The following is a 15,350-nucleotide window of genomic DNA, read 5'->3' as shown; positions in this document are numbered from 1 at the left end:
AATAGAGTCCTCCCACTGGAGTAAAGGAAGCTGAGAGGAGTTTTAATGGAGGTTGTTACAGTTTTGATAAGATGAATAGTTGGGAGCTGGCCACGGTCATCAATTTTAAGTAGTCAGAGGTCAAGTGATATTTCTTTATGCAGAGTTGTTGGAGAATGAAATGTTTTGCTACAGGAAGTAGTTGAGGCAGAGACCATTGTGATTTTAGGGGGCAGTGTGGAGAAGCAGAGTCTATTGAGATTAGGGAAGTGGAATTGGTTTTGGATTGCTATAAATGTAATGGGATGAATAGCTGTTTCCTTGATTCTATGGAGCCAGCTACAGGGGACATGGGTGACTACATTGACTTGGTTGACAAATGCTTGCATCTGTCCTTTTACTAAAGCTAGGTGTATGTTTTTTGGGCCCCAAATAGGCCTACTTTCCTTTTGGTGCAGCATTCACCCTTGCCAGCGACATCCACATCCCAGGAACAAATAAAAATAGAAGTGGGTGTCATCGTGCTAGCTACATATTTCTGCTGTACCATTGTGAACATTAGACAACACTTCTGTTACCACCATAAATTGCTCTTTAAAATCTGCAACTTTGCTGGATTTTCTTCGGCCTAGTGGGCTCCAGGTCAAGCTCTGTTTTATGTGAGTAACCTATTCAAATTAGAGGGATGGAACTCCCATTTTGAAAATTTGCCTGCACCCTGTGCTACTGATGCAGCCAAGGCTCATGCCCATTTTTCTTGGACTTTGAGTATTTCTGTCTGCAGGCTTGCTTTTTTTTTAAATAATCTGTGATCCCTTTCTTAATCAGTGATTCAGCTTTTAAAATATTAATATATTATCATCTTTTGCTGGGAATCTCTACCTGCCTTTGGATGGTGAGGGGAGAGTGAGAAGATGGTGGGGGAAGAGAAGATTTCTTCTCTCTTGATACTTGTTAATTAACATTTTAAATATCCATCGGTTGTTTCTTTTTTGGAAGGATCTGAAAAAAGCATATTTAGATCTGCTCAGGTGTTTGTGGAGCAAAGTTATGATTTAGATGCTTTCCTAAATTTTCAAATGAATGCTCCAGACTGTACCTAACTTAACAGGAATCCAATCCTTGAAGTATTGAAGTAGAGGCAAAGGTAGTTTTAAAAAAAAAAAAGTCGGGAAAAGGTCCAGTGCTGGAAAGGGACAGGAGAGTAGCCAGACCATGTGGGAGCCAACAATTTAGGAAAAGAAAGTCTGAAATCTTGCTTCGGAATTGAAGATTAGGAAACCGTTTTGAGCAGGGTTTCAAAGATGATGAACTGCAGATTACACCCCCAGCTGTGTGCTAGGATAGTGGAGGGTAGGAAGATCCGGGAGTCTGTGTGGCTGCAGAGGTGTCGGGCAGTATTCTCAATTTATGGGACATTGGCACCAATTCTGCAGGCGGGGGGGTGGAGAGATGGGAGTTAATCTGCAAGTATGGGCTACGTTTGAACAGGAAGGGAGCAAATGAACTGGCAAAATGGATAAATAGAGGTGGACTAACTTAAATGAAGGAAGGGGGCAGGGAAAATTGGTGATCATAGAGCATGTGAAGAAGGTAGAAATAGATGAGGTAAATGCATAAATAATTTAGCAAAAGGACCGCATGCAAAAAGAAAAGGAATAGGAAAATCAAATTGACCAATAACCAGAAGGGAACGTACAGAAATGAACAAAATATTAACTTGGATGAAATAAAATCAAGGAAAAAGGAACAGTGTGACGTAAACAAAAACACAAAAAACCCAAATGTTTGTATTGCAATGCTCAGTGTGGGGAATAAACTTGGACGTAATGTCACGAGGATACAGATTTGATAGAACTAGCAAATGGCTGCAAACTAGGCAGGAGTGCAAACTGAACATATTTGGTTACAATATTTGTAAGAAGTACTGAATAGGTAAGAAATAAGAGTGGCAGTGTTGGTGAAGGAGTATACATGCTGTAGAAAGGACTAATTTACACCCATAAGTTTCAGACAGTCAATGGCCCCGAAATTGCAGTCGGAGACTTCCCACGGGCGGATGCCTCCGACTGCAATAATTTTTACAAAAGTACCTGGTGGTCCCGGAGGTTCGGCGACTTGCCGTTCTGGGGTTCTACGCAAAGCCCAGCTTAGGGGCCCATGTATCTCAGGATCGCACAGAACACTGGGATCATGTGGGCCGGCCCAACCTATTTGAGTAGGGGGATCCCCTTTCAAACTAGAGTTCCGTATATACGGAGCTGCGATAAGTATGAATGCGGATACCCCCAAAAACAACACACACTGAAAATACATTTCAACACATTACATATTTAAAATTAATTCAAATGCAATTTAATTAATTTGATATTTTAAAAATGTTTTAAGGCTAAAAATAAACTTGACTTAATGGACAGGGTTTTTAATATATAAATGAGTGGTAACATTTTATTCTATCTTTTTAAAAAAAACTAACGCTGTTAAAAGCAGGCCGTTTGCCTGCTTTTACCAGCGTAAGAATTGGAAGAACGCTCGCTGGGTAAAGAGTTGAGCAAATAGACCAACTCTCCTCTTATGGAAGCTCTTTTCCTTTGCATGCGTGCGATCGGTCAATAGATTTCTTAATCGATCAAGTGCCAGGTTTAGGTGCATGCGCTTCGCATACCTAAACCCGGAACTTGCGGGGACCCCATGGGCGGGTGTGCACTGCATACGTACCCATGGGAGCACGATTTCAGGCCCAATATGATATATTAAAAGACATAAAAGGGAGATTATTACTTTAGTAGAGCTGTACCACAAACCCCTGAATTGTGGTCGAGAAACGGAAATCTGTAGACCTATCTAGCAAATGAGTTGGAATAACCATTCTAAGAGATTTTGATTATCGCCCCATTGATTGGGATAGGGAGGAGGTAATGCAGAAAATAATGGAATTCTTAATGTGTGTCGGATTCTTTCCTAGTGTTTGTATGCGTGCAAGGAAAGAGCCATTGCTAGATCTAATTGAGTAATGAACTAGATCAGGTTAATGTAGATCAGCAACTTGGGAGTCATGACCATAATATGGAAAGGTTTAAGGTCCAAATAGAAAGTGAGTACAAAAAAAGGATTTGAATATGGTACATTTTAAATGCAGTGCAAAGACTACATGACTAGATCAACAACAGAATTTAAAAAAAAAGATGGCTAAGCATCTGGTTAAATTATACACTTTCAAATGAGTATGACTAAGGCTGTTGCTTGATTAGTTTGTGCGACACCTCTCCCAATTTTGGCACAAGTTCCCAAATGTTGACGCGGAGGACTTTGCAGGGTCGACTGCACTGGGTTTGCCTTTGTTGTCTGAATCCTGTGGTGAGATCGATGCTGAGTGGTTTGTCTGGATTTATTCTTACTATTATTTTCTGTAATGGTTTTGTACAACTGATTGGCTTGCTAGGCCATTTCAGAGGGTAGTTATGAGTCAACCGCATTGCTGAGAGTCTGGAGTCATGTATAGACCAGGTAAGGATGGCAGATTTCCTTCCCTAAAGGACATTAGTGAACCAGATGGGTTTTTGCAACAATCTGGTAGTTTCATGGTCACCATTACTTTTTATTCCAGACTTATTTACTTCTGCTAACTAACATCTGGGGATTTGTGCCAAAATTGGGAGAGCTGTCACACAGACTAATCAAGCAGCAGCCTGACATAGTTATACTCATGATTACGCCTTTCAACCAATGTCCCAGACTGCTCCATCACCATCCCTGGATATGCCCTGTCCCACCGGCAGGACCGTCCTACCAGAGATGGTGGCAGTGGTGCACAGCCAGGAGGGATTGGCCCTGGTATTCTCAAGATTGACTCCAAACCCCATCGAGTCTCATGGCTTCAGGTTAAGCATGGGCAAGGAAACCACTTGCTGATTACCACCTACTGCCCTCCCTCAGCTGATGAATCAATATTCTATGTTGAACACCACTTGGAAGAAGCACTGAGGGTAGCAAGGGCACAGAATGTACTCTTGGTGGGGGATTTCAATGTCCGTCACCAAAATGGGTTGGTAGCACTATTGCTAATCGCGTCCTGAAGGACATAGCTGCCAGACTGGGCCTGCAGCACGAGGGAAAATCCTTCTTGACCTCATTCCCTCCAATCTACCTGTCGCAGATGCATCTGTTCATGATAGTATTGGTAGCAGTGACCATCGCACTGTTCTTGAGATGAAATCCCATCTTCAGACTGAGGACACCCTCCATCGTGTTGCCTGGCACTACCACTTTGCTAAATAGGATGCATTCAGAACAGATCTAGCAGCTCAAAACTGGGGAACCATGAGGTGCCTTTGGGCTGTCAGCAGCAGCAGAATTATATTTCACCACAATCTGTAACCTCATGGCCTGGCATAACCCTCACTACCATTACTGTCAAGCCAGGGGACCAACCCTGGTTCAATGAGGAGTGCAGAAGAGCATGCCAGGAGCAGCACCAGGCATACCTTGGGATGCTGCAAACAGGACTATATGCATGCAAAGCAATATGCTACACTGAGCTAAGCAATTCCACAACCAACAGATCAGATCAAAGCTCTGCAGTTCTGCCACGTCGTCATGAATGGTGGTGGACAATTAAACCAACTAATGCAAGGATGGGGATGTCCATGGAGCCTTCTCCATGATGGAGCCCAGCACACGAGTGCAAAAGACCAGGCTGAAGCATTTGCAATCATCTTCAGCCAGAAGTGCCGAGTGGATGATCCATCTTGACCTGAGATCCCCAAATCACGTAAGCCAGTCTTCAGCCAATTTGATTCACCCCATGTGATATGAAGTAATGGCTGAGTGCACTGGATACAGCAAAGGCTTTGGGCCCTGACAGCATCCTGGCTGTCGTACTGAAGACTTGTGCTCTAGAACTAGCTATGCTTCTAGCCATGGTGTTCCAGTACAGCTGCAACAACTGACATCTACCTGGCAATGTGGAAAACTGCCCAGGTATGTCCTGTCCACAAAAATCAGGACCATTCCAATCCGACCAATTGACCCCCATCAGTCTACACTCAATCATCAACAAAGTGATGGAAGGCATTATTGACATTATCAAGTGGTACTTATTCACCGATGCTCAGTTTGTGTTCCACCAGGGCCACTCTGCTCTCGACCTCATTACAGCCTTGGTCCAAACAAAGACAAAAGAGCTGAATTCCAGAGGTGAGGTGAGAGTGACTGCCCTGGACATCAAGGCAGCATTTGACTGAGTATGGTATCAAGGTGCCCTAGTAAAATTGGAATTGGGGAAGACTCTCCATTGGCTGGACTCTTACCTAGCACAAAAAAAATGGTTGTGGTTGTTGGAGGCCAATTGTCACAGCCCCAAGACATCACTACAGGAGTTCATCAATGATCTTCCCTCCATCATAAGGTCAGAAGTGGGGATGTTCACTGATGATTGTACAGTGTTCAGTTCTACTCAACTCCTCAGATAATGAAGCAGTCCATGCCCAGCAAGACCGGATGACATTCAGGCTTGGGCTGATGAGCGGCAAGTGACATTTGCACCACACAAGTGCCAGGCAATGACCATCTCCATCAAGAGAGCATCCAACTATCGCCCCATGACATTAAACACCCATCGCCCACTATCAGCATTCTGAGAATCACCATTGACAAGCAACTTAACTGGGCCATCCACATAAATTTTGTGGCTGCAAGAGCAGGTCCGAGGTTGGACATTCTGTGGCGAGTGTCTGTCCCTGACTCCCTAACCTTTCCACCATCTACAAGGCTTAAGTCAGGAGTGTGATGGTATGCTCTCCACTGGCCTGAATGAGTACAGCTCCAACAATGCTCAAGAAGCTTGACACCATTCAGGACAAAGCAGCCCATCTGATTAACACCCCATCCACCACCTTAAACATTCACTCCCTCCACCACTGACACACCGTGGCTGCAGTATGTACCATCATCATGTTCACAGGTCCTTCATTTGAAACACCTAATATTCCAGATCCCAAACTACATCGTGAAGGGTGGAAGATGCCTGTGCTTGGATTTTTTTTTAAACCTGGTGGCCGTTGCACACCACCCACCACATGGGCTTGACAGAGCTAGGTCTTGGTCCAGTGGCAAGAATTACCCAAGACTAACGAGACCAGCTCTGCTGCACAGACAGTGGTGCACATATCGCAGTGTGGGCTGGCCCGTACTGCCCCTGGATCCTTGCCTCTTCTGGGCCCCAGATTCACGCCGCTCCTGGGCCCCGATCATTTCCCTCTACGGACTCTGCCGCTCCTTCGCCCCTCCTGCTGTGCCTGCCTGCACTGCAGTCAGCGACTTGGCTTCGTAGCCGTACACTGCTCCCTCCAATGATCCCGGCCTGCTGATCTTGTGGGCTGGGACTGCGCCGATTTCAATTCCTTGGGCAATAGTGTACCAACTACACGATGCACTGCAGCAACTTGCCAAGGCTTCTTCGACTGCACCTCCCAAACCTGTGACCTCTACCATCTAGAAGGACAAGGGCAGCAGGTGAATGGGACCACCATTACCTGCAAGTTCCCTTCCAAATCTCTCTCCATCCTTCATTGGAAACATATTGCCGTTCCTTCATCGTCACTGATCAAAATCCTGGAACTCCCTCCCTAACAGCACTGTGGGAGTACCTTCACCACAGGGACTGCAGCGTTTCAAGAAGCAGCTCACCACCTCAAGGGCAATTAGGGATGGGCAATAAATGCTGGCCATGCCAGTGGCGCCCACATCCCAGGAACTAATATATATATATATATATATATATATTTTTTTTTTAATTCTAGTTTCAAATATAATGGATTGAGATTTGAAACGAGCTGAAATTGAAGACATATGTGGCCTATAGATAATGTTAGAAAACTGAATATAAGGAAAGAGGTTTTAATAAAATAAGGAAGGCAAGGAGGGAGTATGAAAATCTTAAACATTAAAAAGAATAAATTACTGTACAAATAAATCAATTGGCAGAGAATTAAATGTGCTGTGGGACTTGAAGAAAGATGGCGAGATAGTAGAGAATAAGAGAAAATGATGAGTATTTCACTTCAGTGTTTACAAAAGAGAAGTATATTGGTGAGGCGTAGAGTCCTAAATTGGTTAAATGAGATATTATGATGAAAGGAAAGTATTGGAGAAGTTAAGCTGCTGGGATTTTCCTTGTCTGAGTTTGTTGTAGACTAATTGGGAGATTGATGTATGAGTAGCCCACAAATTTCAGTTTAAAGTATTATCTTCCAGCAAGCTCTCCTGAAGGAAAGAGGGTCGATTTCACTTGGCCCTCCTGGCATGCCATAAAGGGGATTCCCCCAATTTGGGAACTTCTGATCTGGAAGAAGTATTTCAAAATGAAGGACTTCTCTTTTTATATATGCTTCATTTTTGACAGTCCTCCATTACATTTGGCACTTAGATGGGGTATTTGTTCATTTTTGGGATGTGGCTGATGCTGGCCAGTCTGAATTTATTTTATTGTACATTTTTCATTGCTTTGAAGATGGTGGTGGGCCACATCTGAGGCTTTTGGTTCAAACTGAATCTATAGCACACAAATTTGCTCCTGTTCCCCATCACTACAATCTCTTCATTTTGAGAGGCAATACAATTTTGTTTTTTCACAGCATTCTACCTAAACATGCATGTATAGTGGGCAGGTACAATAATAGATTTTTTTTCTTCTAATTTGCTTACAAATAGTTAGTGATGTACTCTTTTTTTAATGTTGAGCCTTATCTCGGTGTAACCCACTAGGCAGGATGGCTTCACTCTTGCTTTTACCATTCGGGCTAATGCACAAAGGATCCCCCTGATCTCTATCTGCAAGGAAGCTGTTTGTGTAGAAGAAGCTACATTTTGAGGAAGACTTCCAAAGCGAGAAACTAACAGTTTAAAATCCTGGAGGATTACATGGATAAATCTAAGGATCTGAGTAATTTTTGATTTAAATAAATGATTAGATAATTTGAAATTTGGGTAATCCAGCTCCTATCAGTATTGAGGGTTGTCTAATGTATTTTACAAGATAATTGGTCAGAAACTAACAGCAAAGTAGAATTTATGGCCCAGATTTTGCGGTCCGGCGTTTGCTGTTCACTACGCTGGCAGCTGTCCACAGATTTTTCCCCAGGCTTTTGACCAGCAATTTGCTATCATCAGGTGTCTGGTGCAGTGCAGCGCCTTCGACACGGAATTTGTGGCATGTGTGACCAGGCCAAGCAACAGCCTGGCTCTTCAACCAATCATACTGAATCTTCCAGACCAGCAGAGTTAAACCAGGAAGTATAAATTAGATTTAAATTGTGTAGAGGGAAAGAAAAAGATGGATTGAGATCAGAAAAATTAGTTTTTAAACACTCTCTCTAAATCAACACTAATTACATTTCTGAAGGAATGAGTCCACGCTTGTAAAATTAAATCTTCAGTACCATTGTTTGGCTGTAATGATCAATTATGCTGTTAAAAATTCACTTTTGGAATGCACCAGCCTTTCGCCCTACCTTTTTTCTACTGTGTATAGTGGGCAGGTACAGCAACTTCATGCTGTTGCATGAATTTCAATGTCAGTGCCAAGTCGCTCAGCGAAGCACTGTTGCAGCGAAGAGTGTGGAGGAGCAGGATAGCTCGGACTGCAACTTCTGGATTTCCGGGTTTAACTGTGCGTACTCCGGAAGTTGCTGTCTGATTTACTCTAATAACGGTGAGTGCCGTTGGCCTCGCTGTTCTCTGCAAATTCCGAGTCAATATTCAATCTAATCTGTGTACATGTATCTTTATGTTGTAAAGATAGTACTTCACTAGATGGTGTTTAAATGATTGTGTTTGGAGTGCTGAACCATTAAGGGATAGATGTGTAAATAAATTTAACATTTTATATTTTTTTACAGGCTCTGGAGTCCAAACTTGCATCCTGTAGGAATTATGTCTGTGATCAATCTCCAAACCGTGCAACTCTGCCAGCCACTCAGAATGGAAACCACACAATAAAAGACAGCAATGATAACCGGGTGCCCAATACCAATCTACCCCAATATGACAAAGGGTTAGTAAAACCATGTTTTGATAGACTTGAATTTTGCAGTTTAAGTGACTGTTCAACTTAGTCATACAGTATTTTGAAAGTTTGGTCAGATCAGTTCCCCTGCCACCCCCGGCTATATTTAAAAAAAAAACACATTTCTAAGAACTCAAAGATGCCTAATAAATCTTTATAGGAAAAAAAAAACTTTCATTTAGTCCCAATGGCTTCAGAGGCATGAAAAAAAATTGATGCCAAAGGAGGTGTAAGAAAGCATGGTGAGAAGTGGGGTTTATGCAATGTTTTGAGGGAAATCCAGAGCTTTTAGGTCTGGGTGTCTTGAGGGAGGGGGATGCCCAATATCCTGGAAGTTGGAGGAGTGAAGAGTATAGGAGAGGCAGCTGTCACACTGGAAGTTAGCGATGGGGAGTAGCCTAACCCATGGAGAGACGAGGATAAAAAATTAAAATTTGAGGACTTGGAGCCAATGTAAGTCTGAGGACACAGTTGACTGGTGAGTGGGACTTGGTACAGGATAGGATATGGGCAGCAGAGTTATCAATGAGCTGAAGTTTGTGGAGCATGGGAGGCTGAGTAGCAGAGCATTGGTAACCAAGGCATAGGTGGGGGTTTTGATGGCAGATGAATTGAGGTAGGGGCAGAGCTGACCATGTAAAGTTGGAATTAGGCGATCAGTGATAGAGAATATGGTTCTGGAAGCTTGAAGCTGAATAGGACAGTTGGTTTGAAAACAGTTTGGTTGAGAATGAAGCGGTAGCTACAGGTGGGATGACGACAGTGGATAGAATATGGGGTTTCTGGCAGAGTCTGAAGGATGGCATGGATATTCTCATTTAACTGGAGAAAATTGCAGTTCACCCAAGAGTGGATGTCTGGACAACACTGAGGCAATGGAGGGGTCGATGGGGATGGTGGAGCGGTAGAACTGTGTGTCATCAGCATATATGGAAACAGGCTTCATGACTGGATAGTGTTTCTAACAGGGATCCTTGGAGCACTCTTGCTGTGGACGAGGAAGAGAAGCTATTGCTAGAGATGTTTTGGCTACAATTGGTTTAATAAGAGTAGAACCAAGCAAGGGCAGTCCCAAGAAGGTGAGGGAGACATTGGAGGAGGATGGTTATAGTTGACCACTTTAAAGGAGTCAGAGGATGAGGAGGGATAATGCACTTGTGTCACAATCGGAGAATGCCATTTGTGACTGGTTAGGGACATTTCAATGCTGTGGAAGTGGAGGAGTTGTGATGGAGAGGATGGCACAGATCTGGGAGAATTTGGAGAGCCACTGAACTTTGCTCTTGGATTAGGATGTTTGATGCTGTATTATCATATGTTAAATGTAGCTAGTTTTGTTGCAACAAGTCCTGAGCAATGTTCCGTCTAAGCTGCAATTTGTTGTGCGTGGCCTGCTTATTTCAATGTGCGGTCCCTTTTTAAATTTCTGCATGTGCGCGGTATTTCAAATGGGAAAGCCTGTGGGCGGCCTGCACGGTACCCTTCAGATTACTGCACGACTGAACCCGTGTGCCGCTTAGAAGGAACATTGGTCCTGAGGATCCTGCTAGGAGAATACTTGCATTTTATTGCATGTTACAATGCTGCCATGCTGTTGCACTGTTCCACTAAGATGCTGCCATCAATTAAACAAAAATATGTTGCTGTCATGTTGGTGCTAGTAAACCAAAACTCTGTGTGCATTGGTTCCCAATCATCTCTAGAAAAATGTTTCACTTCGACTTAGTGCATCACCTTTTATGCCTTGGCTGAGCGGGGGTGTTCACCACAAAGGGAAAGACTGCTATGCTCGTGCAATCTGTTGGCTTACAAACATGCTGTCTCTAGCCAATCTGGTTTTAGTCTGACTGACATGGTGTAAAATTGTTGGAAATAGACTGCTAATAATACTAGTGAAGACCAGCTTTAAATCCTGAATGTTGAAGACCGGATGTATATAAAAAGTATTCAAAGCACCAATGGAACATCGGAAGACAAAAAAGGACCACGGTCCACAGAGTTCACCACCTACCATCTTGATAGTCACGTGATGCAATGATAATGGAATTGTTGACTAATTATGGCAATTGTTTGCTATCAATTGGTCTACAACAGACCCAGACATGAGGTGAGGGAATCTCTTATGATGGAAAGCTTTGGGATCTCTAAGTCCCAAGTAGTCTGTTCCTCCCAAGCATAATACACTTCCATATGTCCTGCTCATATGTTGTAACACAATATTTTTTGAATTTTGTTGTATTTCTAGGTTAGCCAAAAGGCTGGAGTTTGGAGCACTTGCCTCGAAAGTCTGCGCACAAGCAACTGTGTCACCACAGGGTGTAGTCAAACTCCTGCTCTGAGCATGGTAATTTTTCTTAATTCTTGTTTGTAAATGGATATTTTTGTAACCAAGCTCTATAGCTTTCAGTGGGGAAGTTAGTGAGAAAAAATCATGTTTTTTGCTGGTGCAAGTTGAAGTTTAGTTTTTTTTTGATGAAAGCTAAAAGTAGGTTTTTCTTTCATATTGAAGGTGTTTGGCCCATATTTTATGACTATATTTAGGAGCCCTGTTCCACTTGAGATGTGGGATGGAGAGCTTATTAAAGAGGGGGAAGCATAATCAGATAATTGTAAAATGCCAGTTAACAACTGAGTTTTGTTGACCTCAGTTTTGCACATAGGGTTTGAGTTACATTACAGTAATTATGATGTTTTAGCAGTCACAGGGAAACTGGCTAATTGAGAAAAATAACAATTCTAAGGAATTGATTTTTGTAAATTGACCTTTATGCGATTATAGCTCATTCATTTGGCTTCTTCATAACTGGTAGCTTGAGCCGTAGCAACTTGGGTATTTTTTTTAGTTTTTTAATTTTAAGTTATTAGATCTAAATTATTGAATCCATTAGTTCATATTTAGTCCAATATCATGACCACTGGCACATTTAAAAGAAGGTGGGTCAAGGTGTAGGTAGTTTCACATAAACCTGTGGCTACTGAAGGGTCTGTTACATTTATTATTTGACTTCCCTAAGCCATGTAGTGGTGACCCTGATGGTGTGTAGCACTTGGCCAGTTTATTTTTCCTAAATACCATAAGACTGGAATCGTGCATCAAGGAAATTGTATTCAATGATAATGCACCAGTGTACAATCTACCCATTCTGTATATTCCCTGGGCCCTTTTCGGTCGAGGGTTAAAATTGATATAACCTGTTTATAATTTGTAAGTCGCATATTTCACAAATATGTAACTTTTACTTCTGTATACCAATTTATGTAGTATAGACAAAAATGTCCTTCTGTATCAATTTAAGGGTTGTTTTATGCATGCTTGTCTTAGCATAGCATAGTCAACATTTTTGTTCTCACTGTTGTAAATATTTAATCTGTTACCTATATCTATCAGCTACCCATTGTCAATATCTTAGCTCTCACGGAAGTCCAAATTTGTTCTATTGCTTTAAATGCAAGCCTGTTTCCAAAATTATTTCTGTGCTAAATGTTGCCTTATGCAGAAACTACTCTGAAATGTATTCTCAAGTGTAGAAATTTAAAAAGTGAAATCCATTTACTATATATATTGAACAAGAGTACTTTTTTGTTTCACTGAAAGAACTCTGAACAAACCTTTTGGAATAGAAAGGTTATTGAACTGCTAACTACATTACTAGGTTTAGTTCACAAGTGAATACTCATGATTAATGAACATTACAAAGACTTTTTCATGAGTGAAATAAACTCTGGTACGATGCCATTGGTGCAGTGTTCTGTTACTATACATCCGTTACTGCTTATAACTGGAGAAATTAGTTCAAAAATTGACTTGATCAAAACAGAGTTTACTGAATTTCACGTGGTTCCCAAAGGAATCTCGTTTTGTGTTCCTTTCTTTTTAAATTGACTGCATAGGAAAGTGTTCCAGGTCAATTGGCTACGGTCAGTTGCATGGGTGAGGAAAGAGAGGTTTAGAGCTGGTGAGAGCAGTTTGCATATCAATTTAATCTGTGAAACAGGCCAGTTAAGTTCTTGGTATTGATGTGTTTGAGCTGAGAATGACTTTGCAAAAATGTTAAGTAGATGTAAAAAGAGATGTAGACTGGATAGTGCCTTGATGATCATAGTGCCTTTGATTATGGAAGAGTAGGTTGAGATCCTGTGTTGGCAGTAGGTTTGGTTGGTGAGTTGGTACATATTACTCAAACTGGTAAATCTTATCATTTAACTCGAGTGAATAATCTAACTAGCTGCTGATGGACATGAATTAATTTATCTGGTTTATCCTAGAGGCAGTGAAAGACTCATCACAATTTTAATACTAGCACAAGTAAGCAAATGGCTCGAGCTTTGAGACAATGTGCATCAGCTGAGGATTTAGTCCTGGGGCTGTTTGTATTCATTGTTAGGATTAAAGCCGCTGCCTGGCAGAAAGGGGGGTTGTTTTCGGATTGATCAAAACCTAGTGGGTGCATTTAGGATCACCGTGACATTTTCTATAATTCTCAAGTCCAATGAAAATTGGAGGAAATCCATTCAGGACCTTCACTTCCCAAGGGAAGAAAATGCTATTGAGGGGCAAATCCTTGTGTCCTGAACCAAAACTGTGGTATTTATATTTTTGCCTAATGCAAACTGGTTTGCATAGGGCACCCAGTCTTTGGAAGGCCGCAGATGCTGTCTCTTATAGGGACTATTGAGGTAGGACTGTGGTTCTGTTGAACAAATGACTAGATTGATGGTACCTCTGATGTGAAATGTTGTTTGTATGCGGAATACACTAATATCTTGTTTCCATGTGTACCTGCATTGAGTTTTGGATCCTATTCTTGTGCTCATTAATAGATGTCCACGTTGCAGAAAGGAACATTTTCCAGATTTTTCACCTTGTGCCTGCCTGTATTTGGCTCCCTCTGCACTGCTATTTGGTGCCTTAATTCCAACCTCGAGCATCTTTCACTGCTCTGATGTTCCTATTTTCCATACCAGGTCTCGGAGAGCAAATTTAATGCCAATTTAGGGTGATTGGTGCCTCTTCTACATTTGACCCATAAAAAAATTGAATAACTCCTGAGGTGACATCTTTCAGAGTAGGTGATGTGAATGGTTGGTTGTTGGTGGCAGAGAAAATATTCCTGCAATAAACTGAAGGCTATACACATGATGGGGCTATACTATTTGGCTTGCCAACAGCAGGAGGAAAGTGAATGGTTGGTTGCTGGGGATACTGTTGTACTACTGCATAAGAAGGGGAAAACCAATGTTTTCATGCCTGAAATTTCAGTCTGTGATTTACCTATTTTCACCCTTTATTTTGGAGTACAATATTTCATAAATTGTGAAATCGCTGGCAGGGACTATGAAAGGAAATAACGGATGTATACTGTTGCAAATTTGGGCCACCGTGTCTGTATTTACAAAACGTTGCCATATTCAAGTTTGTAATTCTGCTATGTCTGTAATTTAACTGCACTTCTTAACCAGTCAACTGAAATAAAGTTGATATCATTCCTCATTTATTTGGGGTTTTTTTGCGTTATTCCAATTCTTTTAATACATTTGGGTTTTTTTCTGTTGTGAATATTTACAACTCTGATCTAATGTCCATATATCAGCACAAGTTGGATGTTTCATCTACGCCCTTGTGGATAAAAGCCTAAAAGATTAGGTGTCAATTTCTGGTCTCAACCATGCTAGCAACCTTTGATTTATTGGCCCTGGTTTAGAGGGTGGTAGGAATTAGGATTCCAGCTCCTGATCTCTACAGTGACTTTTTGATGGAAATATGTGGGCATTGGACAGGATCAGGTTCTTCTCACGATTACATAATCTGACTACTCTCGTTATTTGGATTCCAACCTAACTGATCCATACCCAACAAGAATTGATGACTTCAAGAAAGCAGGAAGGAGAAAGTTGGCAAGATTACATATCCATCCAGATTGACTACCACCTTACAAAATGCAAATTAAAATGTTTTTTTCTGTAGATCTCAAGTAATAGACACCACAGTTGCAATTGTATCTTTACAAGATTTTCTGTGCTTTAAATTTAAATTTGGCAAATTGTTTTGTGTTGATCTGATTTTATGATGAGCTGTTAGTTAATGTAACTAAATATTCCAATGCTCTTCAGTTGAACACTGAATTCATACTGAAGTCTAAGGACCAAAAGAGTTGAAGCAATATAAATGTGAACTAAGAGTTGTTTGCATCTTGGAATAATGAAGCTGCCTTGCTTGGGATGGTGACTTCATCCCTCACGCAGCTGGCTACAATTCACATGAGGGCTTGTTGACTGACTTCAATCTGGTTATCAGCTACTGCTAGCA

At 41.6% G+C, this 15,350-nt stretch overlaps 1 protein-coding gene across 3 annotated transcripts in view; it reads left to right on the top strand.

Annotated features, from left to right (window-relative positions):
• The window catches only part of LOC139281050 (nuclear distribution protein nudE homolog 1-like), a 52,692-nt gene extending 38,082 nt beyond the window's left edge, over positions 1–14,610 (top strand). For all 3 annotated transcript variants that reach the window (XM_070900943.1, XM_070900944.1, XM_070900942.1), the window contains exons 8-9: positions 8,877–9,031; positions 11,289–14,610. In XM_070900943.1, the coding sequence (XP_070757044.1) occupies positions 8,877–9,031; positions 11,289–11,382 (249 nt within the window). In that variant the 3' untranslated portion in view covers positions 11,383–14,610. The remainder of the gene's footprint in view (positions 1–8,876; positions 9,032–11,288) is intronic.
• The last annotated feature ends 740 nt before the right edge of the window (positions 14,611–15,350 follow it).

Source organism: Pristiophorus japonicus, chromosome 15 (genome assembly GCF_044704955.1).
Source record: "Pristiophorus japonicus isolate sPriJap1 chromosome 15, sPriJap1.hap1, whole genome shotgun sequence".
Taxonomy (NCBI): Eukaryota; Metazoa; Chordata; class Chondrichthyes; family Pristiophoridae; genus Pristiophorus; species Pristiophorus japonicus.
The sequence above is the reverse complement of the archived record's forward strand: the minus strand, read 5'-3'. Positions and strand labels throughout refer to the sequence as shown.